Source organism: Dreissena polymorpha, chromosome 2, assembly GCF_020536995.1.
Source record: "Dreissena polymorpha isolate Duluth1 chromosome 2, UMN_Dpol_1.0, whole genome shotgun sequence".
Taxonomy (NCBI): Eukaryota; Metazoa; Mollusca; class Bivalvia; order Myida; family Dreissenidae; genus Dreissena; species Dreissena polymorpha.
In genome coordinates this window covers 17,782,265-17,803,183 of record NC_068356.1, presented here as the reverse complement: position 1 = coordinate 17,803,183, position 20,919 = coordinate 17,782,265, and the positions used below count along the sequence as shown (strand labels likewise).

Below are 20,919 nucleotides of genomic sequence, written 5' to 3'. Positions count from 1 at the left end.
CCTCGCTCTCTCTCTCCTGCTCGCTTCGCCTCTAGAGAGCTCCCTAACGCTAGACAGATCACGAGAGAGAGACAGAGAGAGAGCAGAGAGAGAGAGAGTCAGAGACACAGAGAGACAGAGAACACAGACAACAGACAGAGAGACAGACAGAGAGACAGACAGAGAGACAGAGAGAGAGAGAGGGAGAGATTTTGAGAGAGAGAGAGAGAGATATAGAGAGAGAGAGAGAGAGAGAGAGAGAGGATGAGAGAGCAGAGAGAGAGAGAGAGAGAGAGAGAGAGATTTTAAATATTGTGCCATTTTACTGCTACGCAATAAGGTATTTTACGGGTACCGGCAAAAGTAAACTCCGCTAAATACGTGTTAAGATTGTACATTACTGCAGTGTACAAAACACCATCATGAACACAAGCAATCACAAAGAGCAATATACATGCAAAGACAGTTTACTTTGCATAATTAATATGCAGTGTTTATCCGTTTTATGCTTAATTGTATTTATAATGTCATTCAATGTAAACGAAACGAAAATTCATTCAATGTAAAAGAAAATTGCCACGATATTTAAAAAGAGTAATGTATTCCGCTTTTTAGGGCTTTGTTTTATAATTGATCTAATGCACCTATGACATTATCGATCGCTTATGAAAATGAACTACCCACACCACTTACAATTAAAATCAAAATTAATATATGTTTTATAAGTGTTGAAATATAATTTATTCAAGTCTCATTATCAGAAAGATTACGTCTAATGTATTGTTTTGTTTTGTGGAATGGTCAGTATTTAGTCAGCCGATCACTTTAACTCTATGCTTATAACTTCTTCGTATTTTTATGAAGATGAAATTTGATGTGTGAATATACATTAATTTGGTATTAAATATGATATATTTTCACTATTTGTTAAGAGTTTTAACTTTTATTCGGTTTTTTATTATCAATTTATTGACTTAACAAAAGCCCTTACTACATGTATTACGTTACTGTAACCAATGTTTTTTTTGCCAACCAGTCAGTGCGCATGCGCGAAAAATCCCGAATGTAAACAATAACAATTAACTCGTCTATAAACCAGTTGACGAGTGACGTCACGCGCACCTGCAAAGTTTAGACTCCGCCCACTTGTACATTTGTAAGTGGTGTTAGAAGTTAACACGTTCGTGATACAACGATTTGCAAAAGTTAAACATTATAAACGAAGACAATACTTATATTTAAAAGATGTGCATGAAAATATATTTCTCTGATGGGTTATATTCTCTGTTATATTCTTAGCACTTTCTGTATGGTTGTACAACTGTGCCTTTAATACTATCCGGTAAATAAAGACGATGCATGTTGTCTTTACCAGATCTTAATTGTGCACAATAATTTATGCTCGCAACAATAGATGGGTAAATTATAGTTTTTTAAAGAGGTTTTATACCTTACAAAATGTAAAATAGTTAATGATCGACCATCGTGATTTCCTTCAATGTACACGTATAATTAAAACACCCGGAAGCAAATATTAGCATACGTACATTGTGTCGCTTTAATGGATTACTAGTGTATGTAAACCACTTCAGAGATTGCTTTTGAATAGTTTTGATCGATTCATAATTGTAAACGGATATATTTATGACACTATGTTTTCTATCAATTTAGAAATATTGCATGACCGCACGTTTGGCGTAAAATATATTTGCCAGTAGCTGGGGGGCCTGCGTATACGGGAGCTTACCGCGTTTAAGTGAGAAAGTTGTTGCAAAACTTCAAAGATGGCGTCGTTTTAGTGTTTTTCGTGAAGGAGTAGCGGATATTTTCATCCGGGAAGTCAGTTTATATTTCTTATGAATGAATACGCCCTTTCGGCTATCCGGTGTTTGTGCTTCCCTCGGTTTTTTTGTTTCAAGATCGTAGACGTAAGGATAAAAAAGTTATTGAAGGAAAACCGTTCTTAAATCTGTTGTCTTCTTACGTGACGTTCGAGAAATGGGATGTGCAAATATCATACATTATAATACACAGTATTGATGCACGTGTACGGTAAAATATAACTAAAACCATGATTATTTCATTTTCCCGACGCCGTTTTATCTCTTATACTAATGTATTGCCAAAAACTATTGGTTTAACCCCTCTTTTTGGAACTGACTTCCTTTTAAGCACATTTTGGGACATGACTTCCAAATACACGAACTTTCTGTCGTGATTGAATTTACCATTGATATGAATGTTTTAAAGAACGTTTCCTCTGTTTAAATGTATACCTCTTTCATACTTTTCAAAGATACGAAACCTCAAGCTACATTACAAAAGATGAAACATAACTTGTATTGTTATAAACTGCGACATAATATGTGGGGAGCTTCACGTTTTTGCAATATACATGTACTATTAAGCAGCATAGCGCCCTTTTTGGAAGGGATATTATGTCCTGATGTTATGTTAACTACTTACCGGTTCGGAATCCATTTTAAACTAATTGGCGGGTGCACACAGCAGCGGATAATATGCAGGTCAAAAATAGATTTTACATCCTGTGATGCTGGTTTCGACACCCGACGCATATATACATTTATGAATGAAAGGCTTCATGAACGTTGACGTCGCTCTTGGTTACCAGAAAAATTCCCACGTACGGATTTCAACCGTCATTGTTTACAATCTATTAAGTGCACAAGTACTGGAATTTGTAGTGCGTTTTTTAAAGGTGTATGTCCAGCGCGTGTGCCGGGAAAACAGGGCTTAATGTATTTTTTTGTTCAGCTCTGTAATATTTATATCAAATCTGTATGAAAAATGTCGGTGAACATTAATCCGGTATTAATTTTTAAAAATATTGAGGCGTTCATAAGTTATGGATCTAAAACGGAGCATTAATCCGCATATTAAAAAACGCAGGGCGTATAGCATATTAGTTCGGAGACATGAAATTATTTCGAAAGAAAGCCATGAGAGGTTCAATGCTATATGAGCGAGTCTCGCTGCGCACGATTACGCTCTTGCTTCTCGTATATATTTGACTCTTATGAATCTTGGCAAATACCTAGTGTTTTATTTTGCTTAATCTAAATTAAGTCATGCATGTATATGTACTTTAAGCAGCATAACATGACTTCCAAATGACCAAAAGCTCTTTCATATGTGAAAGAGATTGACACGAAATACCTACCCATCTATAATAAAGTTTATATGTGTACTTCAATATTATAGTTTTATAGCATTTTATGTGGTGCAATATAAGTGTCTTCTTAATCATTTTACTGTAGAATTATACAAATATTGTACACAAAACCTGCCGACCAACTGAATCATTTCACCGATTTTAAAGAAGATGGGTTGTGGGGTGGCTGATGTACGAGGTAATAGAATGTTTATCAGCCTTTTCAGTAATATTTGTATTATTAAATGTATTTTATGACGTGTCGACCTTATTCTGATATGAAATTTTCTTTAGCCATTCTTTTACTGTCTTTTCAGATGGCGAAGGTTTAAGGGCGATAATACGTGCATCTTTCGTTGCAGTATAAAATGATGTAATTAAGAATTGAACATTAGCGGAGGACTGGAATACAATAACCCATTCATGGACCACACGAGTTTAAATGTAGAATATGCAAGAGAGAGTCCTTACAGGGTTGTCATTATTAACCGATTGCCGATCAAATTCATCGGTTAAAATCGCAAAAAAAAATCGTTTGTTTTTCCCGAATCTTTAAAATTGCGATCGGAAGTTTTGATCACGCAAACCGACAATACTTGACGAGGAATAACCGTAGTATAGTAGAGCGACGCCCGGTCATTCATTCAGTCCATTAACTCCGCATAAGAGCTACTGTTTTCAAGGGATCTTTCACGGTTTGGTAAATTGACAAAATTGAAAAAAGATGTTTCAGATTCGCAAATTTTCGTTTTAGTTATGATATTTGTGAGGAAACAGTATTACTGAACATTTACCATAGTCCAATATATCTATTATATGTATCTTTTGATGATTTGAAAACCTAAAAAATTATAAAGCGTTGCAACGCGAAACGATTGAATAATTTGGAGAGTTCTGTTGTCGTTTAAATTTACGAAACTACGAAGATTGCTTATATAAGGTATAAAATACTAAAAGTGTGTATACTTGGCGGAATAGCCGAGAGGGGTAATGCGTATTGAATTCTGACTTACTCCAGGACTCCGGGGGTCACTGGTTCGAGCCCTGGTACCGTCTACTTTTTTTTCCCTTTTTTTTAAATTTTATACTTGATTTTTTACTGAAGCATTTAAGATCCAATGTGTTCATTTATCAATATAAAGCATTTAAAGACAAACTGAATATGCCAAAATGTGTGAAAAGGCCCCTTTCAATGAATTTCTCTGCGAGTGGCCAATATTGATTTTCCAGCTGTCAATCAAATTCTTCTTGGAAAGCACGTCAACCAATCAGCGCTCAGGCAGCCGAATACACGCCGATCCCCACGTGAAACTCTATCAAATAGCTGTACATTTCACAGATTATAACTGACCTATCTCAACGAATGTAGCACTGTAGAGCGTAATTAACTAGTTTTTTTAGTTAGAGAAAATGTTTCCACATATTAAAAAATGCTCTTCGATGTTCTACCAGAATAAAAGATATCAGCGACCTCTGCGCTACGAAGTTGTTATTCAGCATCTAAATATTCAAGTCCACGCTTTCCCCGAGGAAGAATGACGTGATGTTATACATGAAGTCTAATTTTGGCATGATTTTCATCTTTACATGAAAAACACGAGAAATGTGTCTCTGTTGCTAGAATTTTCTTAATTTTCCGTGAATAATGAAATCTGAAAATGATTTTGGATAGCACATTTAATCATACGTATTTTAAAATACTGAAATTAAAAAAGGCATTTTGTTAAACAAATGTTCATAACACATAATGTAATAAGTAGGTAAATAACGTGTTTTGAGATTGCCAAACTACGCATACATATAGGTCTACATGCATGAATGACCTGACACGTTACATCTCGATCCGGAATGAAAAGTACTCGGTAAAATTTAAAGAAAGACGCATTTTTATTCTCAGAACTTCACTTTCACTTTCGCAAACATTTCTGAAAGGAGGTACATGTAACAGTTTAGATTGAGTCGTTGATTTGTCGTAATTACTAAATATTAACGGTTCTCAATGCTCTCAAACCGTGTCACGTGATTCACGCATGTTCAATGGGAATCCCAAATCCCACAATTCAATTTGTATATGCACTTGCGTTAAATGGCGGACGACATTCATCGTCAATATTGGCCGTAATTTGGTTTTGAAAAAAAGAAATCGTAATAAAACTGGATTATTCGTTAATGGATAGAATTGGAACATGCAAAGATCTATCAATATAATATGTTTTTACATTGTACAGTATACTAAAAATATGAAAATCTTAAAATTTTCTATTCTTTTTAGACCTCATTTTAACTTTTTATGCTCTGAGAATAGCAGTTTTTTTTGTCCCTAAAATGTGTAGAATTCTTCCCCCCCCCCCCTTGACCCCCGGCCAAATCGGTTACTATTCCAAAATAATCCTTTGTTTACAATCATAATGACAACCCTGTCCTTAAAAAGAGCCGGACTAAAACAGCAAATAAAACATACGAACCAACAAAAAATGTACAGCTGATGTATTATGTTTTTTTTTGTTTGTTTTATTTTATTATTTCTACATAGACAAGTCTGACATATAATTGCTGTGAGTGCTACTTAATTACACGTTTTGTTTCGTATATGTCATGCTAGTTTCTCACTTTTTTTATGAAAATAAACCATTATCTGTGTTACGTCATTTCTTCCAACGATGTCTCTGCATACATTTTCAACTGTATTCAGCACTTACATACATGATAAAAAAAAGATTAGGGTCGGAATGAATTCGTTATGCATTTGACATATTAACTTACGATTAGAAGGCAATGTTAGGAACAAACGGAATTATCTTTCTATGTGAGCCAATACTTTATTCCTTCAATACAACATTCTTAAATAATATGTATTCACATATGGATAAATGAGAAAAAAATACATGTATATATTGATCACTTCTACTGAAATCATAGCGTGTATTGCATTTGCACAAATCTTTCTATCCACTACAAATTCACTTTTTGCGAGTATAATATAGTGACCAACTCAGAACTGGTTTAAAAGAAGGTCGTCCAAAATTTGTCACATCAAAGTCACATACAGTATCGTTATGGTAAAACATGTCAAATGTCATTGTATTAAATAAACAATTAATATTTAAGTTTTCATTAAAAAAAAGCATCCACCGATATGCATCTTCTAAGCAGGTGTCAGGTATTCCAAATTGCCTCATGTATTCCGAATCGCAACAATGGCAGTATTTGGTTACAGCAACCTTATACTAGTATCGAAACGGCTTTACTCTTTTCTGTTTTTCATTACACTTATTTTGCACGTACATGTGATTGTTTGGCGTGGTACTTCGACGTAATCTTTTTTGTTTGAATGGTGGGTTTTCATGTTCCTTTCGCGTTCTAGAGCGTCACACACTTCGTTACGCCGTCTTTTTTAATCTTCGTATCCTCGACATATATAACTGGCTTCTTGATATCTGGAAATAGTAAGCATTGTATTCCGTTTAGTAGGCATAGTATTCCGTTTGATGCATATTCAAAAATAAGGATGTCCCTATGTGTTAAAATAAACAGGTAATGATAACACTGTGTTAATAATACCGTCGAATGTCTTATATTTTACGCACACTAAATGTTAGCGTTAAGTACGCGATAAAACATACAATAATAAAAATTAATAATATATCAATTAATAAAAAAAAGATAACTTGATTTCCTCAAGTGAAAATGATTTCCAAAACACTCGCACCAATGCGGAATTCAATCACGAAAGTTATTTCGCATGACAACTTTTAACATAGGAAAGAGCTGTTTATCATTTGGAAGTCAGGTACCAAAATGTGCTTAAAAGGAAGTTTAGTTCCAAAATGGGGGGTTAAACCGTTATAATTCGGCATTAAATGAATTAATAGACATGAAAACGCGCCGAGATAATAAAATAATCGTGATTTATGTTATATTTCACTGTAAACATGTACAAATACTGTTTATTGTGAGAGAAAATGATATTCGAGCATCCAACATATCGAAGGTCAAGACATTAAACAACAAATTTGTCGACGGTTTTGCTTCAATAACTTTTTTATTCCCCTGCAGTAGTGCATCTGAGTTCCACATAAAGCGTTCAATATTTACTTGGCAAAACATTATCTAAAAATGCGACGGTATTGCGTCTTAGGACCAAGGTCACTGTTATAAATCATTGTCAAAATAGCACTGGTAAATAAACGCCAAACACTTTGTCAGACTGTGTCCATCATTAAGCATGCTTAAATACATTTGGCAGAAGTGATCATTTAAGCGTTATAAGACTATGTGACATGTGCAAAAACCAAGCCATTAGTGTCAATTAATGCATTGTCAGATCGAGTGTAGCTCGAAACAACCATGCTTTAAGTGCCAATGTCATAATAGTTATTAAAAATTGGAGAATAACTCCCACAACTGTTTTTCAGCATCTCATTTTACAATCATGGATTATATTTTCAGACTTGGTGAGTGACAGGCTTTACGGGGTATGAACCCGATTCGAAGGTCAGACGCCACACTTTGGTAAAAGGTAAACACATGGTCTGACAGGGTCATAATTTTACCTTGCAAGAAAGTATTTCAAATAACTTCCAAAGTTTTAGACATACTGACACGCATTGTTTCGCACTAAAAAGATGATCCCAAAGAATGAAGACCATCATTACATCTCAAATATAAGAAATCCATGCTTTGAAACTTTGTGCAATCTCTACCCCAACGGAGGCTCTACTAACGGCCTATCTTTGAGACAATTTTATTCTTATTTGTTATTAATGCGTGTTAAGACAATAATATTCACTAAGGTTGCGTTTTGGACCTCTCATGTGCATACAGTTACGAACATTTCTAGTTGTGTTAATGGCTTTTATAACTATGCATTGAAAGTTATTAGCATCTATGTGACGACAAAGTAGCATCGATGTGAAGCAAATTATTTTGTTTTAATTGTGCAATACGTGTGATAATAGTAGGCGAGAGATGGTTTTTATTCGTGTTAAGAAATGTTTTCAGTATTAAGCTGTTGATATGTCTAATGCGTACCTATAAGATTTACGTCAACATCGTTTTAGTAGTGCCAAACATTGGACACGTATAAAAAAAATAAACAAAGTTGTTTTATTACGACTATTTGATACCTTCTTCTATGAAATGTTAGCAGAATTCAGACTAATTACAAGTACTTGTGTATGTCGCGGTGTTTTTTTAATGCAGGAATTAAAAGCACATACTTTATTTTGTTGAAATACTTATATGCGGTATGTCTATTATATTGCTCCACAGGGACCCATTCCCGGTCACGATAGGGACGTCTGTATCACAGATCTCAATATCATGATGTTCCAATGCACGCGGTTACTGGGCCTTTTGAGTCTGAGTATCATCACCCATGTGGCAATCGGCCTGCGCATAGGTGCATTCAATATCCAAGTGTTCGGACGGTCGAAAATGGGAAAACCGGAGGTTGTGAGTGTTCTAGTGGACATATTATCGCGATATGACATCGTTTTAGTACAGGAGATACGCGACAATAGCGGCGAGGTCATAACAGAGCTAGTCGCTTATTTGGCGGCTTCCGGTAACAAGTTTCAATTCGCCGTCAGTTCGCGCCTGGGTCGCACGTCGAGCAAGGAGCAGTATGCGTTCTTGTACAGACCGGAAATGGGCATCAGTCTGATGGACGAGTATGTGTTCGACGACGGAAATGAAACGCTCAATACCGCGAACGTTTCGATGGATTTGTTTGAACGAGAGCCGTATGTCGTGATGTTCAAATCTACGAAGACGAGGTTGGCAACGTTCGTCTTAGCAGGAATACACGTCTCGCCAAGCAAAGCTGTGGAAGAAATCAATCATCTGGCGGACGTGTTTGCTGACATCAGACGCAAGTGGACCATAAACGACATCATGGTGCTAGGCGATCTGAACGCTGGCTGCTCATACGTTTCACAAAAGGACTGGGACCGCATTCCGCTGAAGCATGATCCTGCTTACGCATGGCTGACTTCCAGACGACACCGACACCACAGTAGGAGGCACCCATTGCGCTTATGATCGGTTTGTAATGACCGGATATAACTTCCGGCGAGAGTATCTAAACGACAGCGCTATAGCGTTCCGCTTTGATGACGCATACGGACTTCATCACACTTTTGCGTTAGAAGTGAGTGACCATTATCCAATAGAATTGCAGTTAAAGGACAGAGTGACCAGTTCCGGACTTACAATCGTTACACTACCCAGTGGTTATGACATTATTTTCCTAATGTTTTCATACACTCGTATGTACATGGAGATTTAGGATATTAATTGGGACGGTCTTCATAAAGTGTATTATTAATTTCTGTAAATAATCCTGCATCAGAAATGTTGCTTCCCCCCCCCCTTCCAGTTCACCCAGCACCCTCCGGTATTTCATTCATTATTTAACGCATCGTTTCAAGGTGTACAGTACCGGTAACCTGTGAACTAGCCCATTCAAGTAGGCTTCAGTTTTCTAGCTACGTGCATTAATAGATAAAAGATGTACCGGGGTAATTGGAATTTTGTTATGTTTAACCTTACGACAGTTAAGACTTTCTCACTTTGATTATTGATCAAGTGTGTGTTTAAATCAACAAGGGCTGTTTGTAAAACATGCATGCCCCCCATATGGGCTCTCCGTTGTAGTGAGAGCCATTGTGTGAATATGTTTTTTGTCACTGTGACCTTGACCTTTGACCTAGTGACCTGAAAATCAATAGGGGTCATCTGCCAGTCATGATCAATGTACCTATGAAGTTTCATGATCCTAGCCATAAGCATTCTTGAGTTATCATCCGGACACCATTTTACTATTTCGGGTCACCGTGACCTTGACCTTTGACCTAGTGACCTGAAAATCAATAGGGGTCATCTGCGAGTCATTATCATTCTACCTATCAAGTTTCATGATCCTAGGAATAAGCGTTCTTCAGTTATCATCCAGAAACCATTTTACTATTTAGGGTCATCAGTGACCTTGACCTTTGACCTAGTGACCTGAAAACCAATAGGGGTCATCTGCGAGTCATGATCAATCTACCTATCAAGTTTAATGATCCTAGGCCTAAGCGTTCTTGAGTTATCATCCGGAAACCATTTTACTATTTCGGGTCACTGTGACCTTGACCTTTGACCTAGTGACCTCAAAATCAATAGGGGTCATCTGCAAGTCCTGATCAATCTACCTATCAAGATTCATGATCCTAGGCCTAAGCGTTCTTGAGTTATCATCCGGAAACCATTTTACTATTTCGGGTCACTGTGACCTTGACCTTTGACCTAGTGACCTGAAAATCAATAGGGGTCATCTGCGAGTCATGATCAATCTACCTATCAAGTTTCATGATCCTAGGCCTAAGCGTTCTTGAGTTATCATCCGGAAACTATTTTACTATTTCGGGTCACCGTGACCTTGACCTTTGACCTAGTGACCTCAAAATCAATAGGGGTCATCTGCAAGTCATGATCAATGTACCTATGAAGTTTCACGTTCCTAGGCCCAAGCATTCTTGAGTTATCGTCTGACAACCACCTGGTGGACGGACCGACCGACCGACAGACGGACATGAGCAAAGCAATATACCCCCTCTTCTTCGAAGGGGGGCACCGACAGACCGACATGAGCAAAGCAATATACCCCCTCTTCTTCGAAGGGGGGCATAATAAATGTAATTGTACCTTCACGGTGAAACCGGAGGGGACTTATGGTTTGCGCTCTGTGTGTCAGTCTGTCTGTCAGTCCGTCACACTTTTCTGGATCCTGCGATAACTGTAAAAGTTCTTCATATTTTTTTCATTAAACTTGAAATATGGACAGATGGCACTATGGAGATTATGCACATCAATTCATTTTGCTCCTACGTCAAAAATTGTGGTTGCTATGGCAACAAATATACAAAAATATTGAATACTGACAATGTTGGCTTGGCAATCTCGTTATTCATGATTTTATCTATAACATTTCGGGTGTGTAATGTTTAATACACACTGATCCTTGTTGACATAATTAAGCTTTCCCACTTGCACATTGTGCTGAAATGCACATCGCTTAATTCATGCGGTTTGTTTTGGTTTACTTAATTCTAAATACATAACAGTGGCATCATGATATCACCAGCATACTCTGTTTAAATATTTGCGAATTTTAAATAAAGAAAAGGATATCGAAATTGAGCAATAAAATACCCCCCCCCCCCCCCCCCTTTACTGCAGTATGTCTTCTTCATATCAAATTATATCAACATCTACCGGTATACATTTATTTTATTAAGAAATGCGCATTAATTGCGATTTGACATGTTGCCACATTTACATGATTGGCAGCGCGGTATTGGATGCCCATCGATCATCCAGACAGTTGGAAGAGTGTAATCCCTCAGTACGTTCTGTGCAGATCCATTATCCATCTTCAAGCAAAGCATTTAAAATTAATACTAGTCTGCTAACGAACAAAAATAACAATTAATATTTGAACTCCACTGCACTCTGGAAAACGGGACTTGATGCATGTGCGAAAAGTGTCTTCCCAGTTTAGCATGTGAAGTATACAAAAGAAAGTGTAGTCCCTGATTAGCTTGTGTGGACTGGACAGGACGACACTTAACGCACATACATTATGCCCAGTTTTCCGAGAACAAGGCTATTTTTTCAAACACTGATTTCGAAAAAAACAACAACAAGCAATTGAATGCAATTATTTTATTCATGTATCAGAATAATATACATCATACAGAGTCTGATGAAAATATTGCTTTCAATCAGGCAATGTACAAGTCACCAACGGACAACATCATTCAGGAGGGACACCAGGGTCCTGCAGGCTCTACAACAACCTGTTGCAGGACCGCCTTTGTTGTTTTTTAAATAGTCAATTCAGATAGTCAAATTTAATGTAAGCTTAATCTGTCAATTTTTTTCAGTGTTGTACACACTTTAATTAACAAGAAGTTCCCAGCCAATATTACATCAGCCCACCCAGAGAGCTGATTTCTCAATAAATTAAAAACAAAGCAGACCTCAACAAAGTGATGAAGTAATACAGCACTAACAGTAGACTACAATACGTGAAAACAGAGCCAATCAAAGGATTGAAATAAATCTTTATAGTGAATCTAATTCCCAAATTAAATTATCAAATATTAATAAAGTATTTCTACAATAGTACATCAAATTCAAAATCATGCCCTTGAAATTCCATCCATTACCTTATTAATCACATTTAGTAATGTTAAATAGTACATCAAACTGAAAATCATAAACTTGAAATTCCATCATCTGTCATTACCAAATTAATTTACATTTAGTAATGGTAATTACACCCCTATGAACAATATTCTGTACAGGTCAACACTTCCTGATGAAATTAAACATACTACATATCATGTCTTCTACCATCAGCTCAAAGGAGCTCAAACAACCAGAGTAAACAAGTAAGAAAGAAGATCACACAACCGAGGTGGTGGACTGTTGCCATGGCAGCAGAATGTCACCAGTTGACGTCACACATTATCTTATAGCGCACCCAGGCTCCACCACATCCTACACTTCCTAGCTGTTGTTCCAGTTCCAAATCTGAAAACCAGATAATACTATGTGAAGGTGATTGATAAGCATTTGTAAACTAATGAGCAACATGTCAAGTCAGGCTTGGAAGTATATTTAGTCCACTTCAGTGGTAATGAACTTCAGAAGTTATTTAAACCTCCTGGGTATGATATTTAGTGGAAACAATTTTGCTGTGGATTGCAATGAAATAATTTATCATAAGCAGACAGTAAAGATTAGGTTGTTTGTTGATAGCACAGTGATCACCACGTATTCAAGAAATGTAATTCGAAAAGTAGGTTTTGAATTAAAGAGCATAATAGTCATCACAGATCCATCTGTGTATTCTGCACTGGTGCAGACGTGATTAGTTTCTTCTCTTCTGTTCCAAGTTTTCTGGTCTAAACATAAAACCACTCGGGACTGTGAATGAATGAAGCCAAGTTTTCTGACAGGACTGTGAATGTATGAAGCCAAGTTTTCTGACAGGACTGTGAATGTATGAAGCCAAGTTTTCTGACAGGACTGTGAATGTATGAAGCCAAGTTTTCTGACAGGACTGTGAATGTATGAAGCCAAGTTTTCTGACAGGACTGTGAATGTATGAAGCCAAGTTTTCTGACAACAAATATCAATGTGAGACTTGCTCTGGGATGACGAGGGTTTGATACAAGTGGGTAGAGTGTAATCCCATATTAGCCTGTGCAGTGAACACAGGCTAATCAGGAACAACACTCACAGCAGAAACTGGATTTTCAATACAAAGAGACTTCCTTTCAAAGAAAAATTCCATACCAGCAAAAAGTGTGATCTCTGATTAGCCTGTGCTGACTGCACATGCTAATCTGGGACACATTATGCACATGCGTTAAATCTTATTTTCCCTTATCGAGGCTCATATTTGTATTCCTCTATGAAAGCTTTGAAGGCAGTTAGTTTACATTGGATGTGAATATATAAGAATGCATAATCAAGTGAAGTCTAGGCTTTAATACCGGTGCCTTCATATGGAGTTCGTCTGTGTTAGGCATGTCCCCGTGGGCTGCCCACATGCTCTGCAGGTTGTCTCCCGCACCTTGATTGAAGGCCGCCGACACATATGGACCACCCACACCATTGAACAGCGGCATTGGACCCAGCCTTGACGTCTGGCAGTAGACCACATTTATCATTGTAAAATCAATAACAACCACATGTTAGACCAAATTACTGGTCATATTTTGAAGTTGAATTATGCAATTTACCCAAACTACAAGTATTATATGCATCCTATATCAGATTCAATTTTAACCATTTTGTTCAACTTGTAATTGTACAAGTTGCCATTAACAGACACTTGCTACGAGTTGCAATTTTCATTTTACATTTATCTCAAATTTCTAGTAATTTCAAACTATTTGCTATTTGTTATGATAATAAGTATAATGGTTAATTACAAAATCTTATTTATGATTACCTGAACAAATTGTGAAAACACTGGCTCAGACAGGTCATCTGTGGGTACCGGGCTCTGACTGTCGGGATTGAGACCCCGGGTGTCGCCCGAGGATGGGTTGGTCACCATGGTACCACCAGCAATCACAGACGTGGAGATCACTGACGTAGCCAGCGATGCACTCGTCATGAAAGAGGTGGGAACCTTCGCACCCCAGTCTACATTGGAATAATCTGAAAATACAAGCAAAATCTGACTTCTTTAAAAAACTTGTCTGAGCTGGTAATTTTTCAATATACAACACCAAAGGCAAAACAGGCATCAGCTCTTTTTTAACTGAACTAAACCATATTTGAACTTTGCCCAGATATCATTAGACCTAATATTCTTAGATAAAGCAAAAAAATGTGACTCAAAGAGAGTTCACAAGGTTCCAGTATAGCCAAATAAGGAAAACTGCCCCGCCCTTTAGCAGCTATCTTTAACAATGGACTGGAACTGTTCTAAAACTTGATCCTCGATATCATTAGAACAATATTCTGATGCTAAAGTGTGAAAGAACTTAGACAATTTAGAGAGAACATCTAACTAACAATAAGTGAATAATTGAAATTACACAAACCAGGTTGGAAACTCCAGAAAGGTTCCCCATAGTCAGTGATGGGTCCCCCTGCAGGTTTCCTGAAGGTGCGCTCTCCCCCGATGGGTCTGGGCTGGCGCCGGTCCTCCAGTCCCGGGCGGATCATCTCCGGGATGGGTGGGGTACCGGGAGGCATGGGGGAGGACGCCTGCGGTGGGCCTATAGGGGTGGGAGATGGAACCTCTGAAATACAGGAAGAGCGTTAAAAATAATGTTTCACCAACGTTCAAAGTCATCTGTGTTGTGTCAGATACCTGACTTAACTTATCCTCAAATTTTAATATTTAAGTATAGACAATTTTTTTAAACATTTTTTTAAGATTAAGCAATTTGAGGGTAGAATACTGGTAACCCATGGAGCCTTTAATCATTGTCAATTGCAAGTTCTTTTTAAATATATAGTTGTTATTTCACATTAAAGGTTATACAATTAATTCTCATTAATAATACTTTGTGTATTTCAAGAAATAATGGTAGTGAAGACATAAAAAAAATCAATTTTATTAACTGTCACGCACCTCTATGTATCATTCCTCCGACAGATGGAGCACTGCTTGGTCTACCTTGACCTGTGAGTGGTGAGAACGGGCGCTGAACAATAGGGGGTGTGAAACCTGGCACTAGGGCAGGGTTACCAGGCATCTGGTTGTGAATTGCAGACAACTGGTGCATGAGATTGGCCATGTACAGCTCCTGTTGACTGGCAGTCAGGTTCCCTAGAATGTCCTGGTTGCTAGGAATAGGGCTTTGACTGGCTGGTGGTGGAGGACCCATTGAAGGCACAGCAGGACCTCCTATCTTCCCAATGGCTGAAGCAAGCTGTTTGGCCAATTCAAGATTATTCTTTTGTAAAACGCCACCAATGTTTGGAAAGTTTGCTAATCCTCCTTCAGCCTGGAACGGACCATTGCCTGCCAACGACCGTGACGTAAAATCTGGAGCATTGGGATTCAAGGAACTGGATATTTTGGGCAGTGTCATTGGCTGATTTGGAGTGGTGTACTCTTCCCTCTGTCCTTGTGGATCAAAACCAGAACTGTTCGACCTTGGGGAAAGTCCAGCCGAACCAGACTGATTGGATCTTGGCGATAGATTGGGGCTTCCATTAATGAAATGTTGCTGCATTGGACCTCCAGGGAAATTTTGAGAGTTTGGAAAGCCTTGCACCATCATATCCATAAACTGATTTCCAACCATGGGCATAGGGACTCTGTAAGCAGAGTGCATATCATGCATAGGAACTGGCATTCTTGGCCCTGCACCCATTGGAGGCTTAAAACCTGGCGCCTTGGCCTGCAGTGTGGGATCTGGTGAAGTGGGGTCTGTAGACATCATATTTGACATTGGTATAGTGGAAACAACACCTGCAGCTGCAACACTAGCAAAATTCATCCTTTCACTTCCGTCATCTTTCCTTCCCATCAGGTGTTCTTTAGCATTGCTGAAAAAGTTATCGAAGGGAGAAAATTCTCCAGAAGATGACATATTGAGGCTGTTGTTTGCAGAATTCACTGATGAAGTAGTCATAGTTGTTGTTGCCTGGTTTGGGACTATAGGCAATGGTTGAGGGTCATGCTTTCCTTGCCGAACTGATGTAGGTCTTTGTAAAACCTTGACAGAGCCTGGTACAAGTCTAGTTCCACTACTTCCACTGCTGACTTGAGGCCGTATGTGAAATGTACTTTGACTTGTCGAAGTTGGACCAGTCACTGTCGTCATTAGGGGCATAGTGTTTGGCGTACCAAATCCCGTTCGTTTCTCAACCGAGAACAACTGCCGGGTTACTGCTGACTTGTCTGCCGAATGTGGACCATTCAGCACTGCACCTGTGACTGGGAACTGGTCCCCAGCTTGCAGTTTTGCCATGTAACGCCTGGGTGACACAGAGACACCTGGGGCAGGAGAGGTACCACCCCAGACCATGTTTGTGGTAGGCAAGCTGGGTGCAGGACCAGTCGCACGAGATAACACTGTATTGGACACAGCCTGCTGCTGCAATCTTGGGGCCAAGGTCTTGTTGGTGTATCTCTGCTGGGAGGTGTTGCCATGCTGACTGCTAGCTGGATTGGACTGGGGCTGAGGGCTGTCTGTGGGAGGTATGAAGAAGAGGCTCTTGTTCTCCACTGGGGGAGGCGGTGGCTTCTGCTTGAACTTTGGGATGATCTCATTCAGCTCCTTATCAGGGTCTGTTATTAATGCAGAAATCAGGGCATGGGCCTGTCTGGTTGCATCCGCAGAGCCCCTAGAAACAAGCAGGAAATAATGTCATAATGGCATGACCTCAAAATACAGTAAAAACTTTACCATTCAAATTAATTCAGAATAAGCAAACACCAGATTGTTTTTTCTTGCTAAATAATCCATTTGTAAGAAAAGGTCAGGGTTCGTTGGTACAGGTAGGTACAGAATGGTCATAGGCAACAACTTAAATTAATACTTTTACAGTTATTGCTTGAACATTGGATTAGAGTTGTTAGACTATTGTTAGGTCAAGATGTAACAGTCAAATCTAATGTCAGAGTCTATCATTATAAAAGCAAGGACAGGGCATAAAAAAATAAAATCAAAAGGAATAAAGAAATTATCTTAAATAATTCACTTAATTCAAATGTGCAAAAAATTGATATAGTGAAACTCTTAAGAATGACATCGCGATAAAGAATAAAAGATATAGCATACACAATTATTTTAACAAATGACATCCATTGCAAGCAGATTCTGACCATGTAACTTACTTAATAGTGATCGTCCTCTCTCCAGAGCCTTTATTTTTTTCCACATCAATATTTGCCCCAGAAAATTCTCGGATCGCATTGATGTTACTCCCACCACGACCAATTACACGGCTGATAGCATTAGCTGGAACCTGAACTTTCTTTGATCTGAAACAAACATATAAATTATAAAGTACAAATATAGCAATACTATATTATAATGTATAATGTTTAATAAATGCACTCAAATCAAACAAAGCCTGTTCCTATGAAAAGCTAAATTCGAGTTTTATGTGTCGAAATGTACAAATCGCCAGTCTGTGTATAACCTACACAGCAATGCAATTTTGTACCTTGATTGAACAGACCCATTCCAAATAATCCATGGACCAATGCCCAAAATGTCACCCCCCACACAATAATTACAAAGCAAAACTAATGCTCTCCTAGTTTGCAACAGTGTGTTAATGACGGATAAAATCTGTACAAATGAGGAGTCAGTTTTCTACTGCTATTGAGCCAGCCATTGAGAACCCATATTGAAATGAGTATTGTACATCATTTTATAGATAGGGGTGTGAAGTCCCTGCATCTGACCATGTCAGTGGTGGCAATAAAGCTGTATCTAAGAGACTGATCAATTAATTTGATTGACAGCTCATGCATGGTCAACTCCATAAAAGAGGCTGTTGACAGGTCACTCACTTTCTGATAACTTCCTTCCAGCCATCCTCTTTCTTCTGTCCCCTCTTTGGACTGTTCACCAAGGGCTGGTTGGCCTTCACTGACAGCATGACTGGATTGCTAGCCTCGCTTTCTGCCTTCTCATATGGGGTCTTTTCACTAAAACATACCGTAAATCTGCGAATATAATACGCCCTCTTATATAATACGCACCCCCGAGTTTTGTCGAAATTTATTGGTAAAAATTCAAAATCCTAGTAAAATACGCACTGAAATGCTCTCTAGATGAATTACTCTTCCGAAGTGTTACAACTCGATACTTTAATTAAACTTAAAATAAAATTGAATCGCTCGTGTTTTTCTCGTATCCCTTTAATTAAAATACGCCGCTGTTATTTAGAATAGTTTGGGGTAAAACACAAATTAATTATCACCTTTCAATTTAATTCGGCAATCAGCAGAAAGGTGTAATATAAGCGTCATAGAACTAATTATTTAATTACCACTCTATACTTCAGATATGGTAAATATTCGGAAGAATGATAAAAGTGGTCAGCTTATAAATATTTATTTACGGGTATTGTCACATTGTTGTTATTTTCATTTGCTAATCTCTTTATACAACTTAGGGTCCGGTCGCTATTTTGTAGGCAGGCGACGATATTTACTGTGTATTCAAAGTATACAGTGTCTGCGCGTGAATGACCCAATATTATCCGATAATTCCGCTCGTTCTCCCGTTTCATTCAACAACGTCATGTCATGTGTAAGCGAGCTCAATGTTGATTGGCCAGCTACCATGTGCACTTCAATAACAATAAGATCAAGCGATGTCTCATAATCGGGTACAGACCGGGTTTCGTTTACTGTTCGAATTGCGAACACTTTCATTGAAACAAAGAGACAAATATAGAAAACCAGTCCGATATAAATGGCGGATGTTTTTACGAAATATTACTAGATTTTGGCAAATAAGATTTTTATTGAGCCAAATTCTCAACATTTTCGCAAATGGCAAAAATGATGAACGACAGCGCGAGTCCTGTTACCCCCCCTTTTAATGTAATGGTGTAGTTCAAAATGGCTGCCACGCAGCGAATAACAACAATTAAGTTGAAAATTTTCACAGGAAAATTTTTTGTTCTGCTCTAAATTGTATATAATACGCATCCCCTAATTGGAGAAAAATTGGGTAGGTAAAAAAGTGCGTATTATATTCGCAGATTTACGGTATTCCGAATATTATGCTCACATTTTGATTGAGAACAATCTTCAGTCAAAAACTTACACCTATTTAAGGAAAAATCTTTTACGGGATTTTATACTTTAAAATTGTTTGCAGATTTATACTACAACACACAGTGTTACCCAAAATGAAAGCGATAAACATGGAAGGGTTTAGAAAAGTGAAAACCATACCTTGGAGGTGTTTTTTTCTCTGCAGTTTTCCGCAGTTTCACCATGTCCCAGTCCGATATTGAAGGGATATTCCCAAAGTCATCAAGATCTCCAATTGCTTAAATATATAAGAAAACTCCACAAGTGTTTGCTGAATATTGAATTTTTGTTTGCTGGCTGTCCACTGTTTTCTTCCATTATTATATTATATACAATAGTATATTGTTAACAAGAGGGCCAAGATGGCCCTAGTTCGTTCCCCTGAGAGGAGTCGGTTCATTCATTCTTTACCAAATGTCCTAGATATTGTCCAGACAAACATCCTGGTCAAGTTTCATCATTATTGAACCAAATTTCTACTGGATGCACTCAAAATGTGCAGCTCCATGAGATACATATGCATGCCAAATATCAAGTAGCTATCTTCAATATTGCAAAAGTTATTGCAAATGTTAAAGTTGGCGCAAACCAACCAACCAACCAACCAACAGACCAACAGACAGGGCAAAAACAATATGTCCCCCACTACTATAGTGGGGGACATAAAAAGTTACTACAGTGTTAACTAAACAGACTCAAAAGTCTGGGAATTGTCGCACAGGTCCTTTGCTTATAACGTAGGTACATTTATCTCTCCAAAAGATATTGTCGTTTTTTCTATTTCACATATTTTTAGATGCTGAAGATCAAATCTACGCATGTTCTACAAGATTAATGAAAGTTCCTTCATTCAATCATGAATCTTTTTCCAAAATTCCAAAAAGTGTTTGTAGGTTTCAAAGTTTCTGTTACTTATATAGTTCATGACATATGCAAAATACCTAATGACGTAGATCACCTGAACTTAACTTCATTCTTGAGGCATTAGTGAGTGAAGCAGGATTGTTAACGTGGTGAAGAAATTGTTTATTGTACAAAGAAGATAAAGTTATGAGTTTTTCAGGTTCATGAGGTGCCGAAAGGCAGTAGGAATGATAATTTTGTAGAGGTTGTTTGTTAAACAAAGTAAATGTTTATGAGACAAAAAATTGAACTATAATTCATCAAGATGTTGAGATCATATCAAAACTACTTGCAAATGGCGTGAGGTTTAAAGAGATATCATGACAAACAATTAGCTTGACCTAACTTTCCTTTACTTTTTCAATCTGACATTGGTTGTCTGTCATGTTTGTTTTTGAAAAATACTAGGATTGCCATATATTGAAATAAGGTATCTGACCTATTTTCTGATAGGTTGCTAGTAATAGACTTAGCGGCAGTCATGTTATAAACAAGGGGATTGTTCACGGCATTGTTAGAATATACTTTTAATAGATACATCTTTTTTAATTTGGATTCT

General features: G+C 37.8%; 2 protein-coding genes across 6 annotated transcripts in view; one reads left to right on the top strand and one right to left on the bottom strand.

The window, feature by feature from the left end:
- The first annotated feature begins 1,520 nt into the window (after positions 1–1,520).
- Positions 1,521–9,475, top strand: LOC127866072 (deoxyribonuclease-1-like). The gene is given in 4 exon segments (XM_052406463.1): positions 1,521–1,818; positions 7,601–7,670; positions 8,423–9,142; positions 9,144–9,475. Coding segments are annotated over 2 exon segments (966 nt in total). The 5' UTR covers positions 1,521–1,818; positions 7,601–7,670; positions 8,423–8,473; the 3' UTR covers positions 9,441–9,475.
- Positions 9,476–11,845: 2,370 nt separating this feature from the next.
- The window catches only part of LOC127866047 (ankyrin repeat domain-containing protein 17-like), a 60,016-nt gene continuing 50,942 nt past the window's right edge, over positions 11,846–20,919 (bottom strand). For 3 of the 5 annotated variants that reach the window (XM_052406298.1, XM_052406299.1, XM_052406302.1), the window contains exons 26-33: positions 19,599–19,695; positions 18,201–18,356; positions 17,517–17,663; positions 15,300–17,023; positions 14,764–14,964; positions 14,163–14,374; positions 13,702–13,854; positions 11,846–12,733 (exon numbers count right to left, since the gene is read on the bottom strand). In XM_052406298.1, coding sequence (XP_052262258.1) covers positions 12,710–12,733; positions 13,702–13,854; positions 14,163–14,374; positions 14,764–14,964; positions 15,300–17,023; positions 17,517–17,663; positions 18,201–18,356; positions 19,599–19,695 — 2,714 coding nt within the window. In that variant the 3' untranslated portion in view covers positions 11,846–12,709. The remainder of the gene's footprint in view (positions 12,734–13,701; positions 13,855–14,162; positions 14,375–14,763; positions 14,965–15,299; positions 17,024–17,516; positions 17,664–18,200; positions 18,357–19,598; positions 19,696–20,919) is intronic. The other 2 variants (XM_052406304.1, XM_052406303.1) reach the window with 2 other exon arrangements.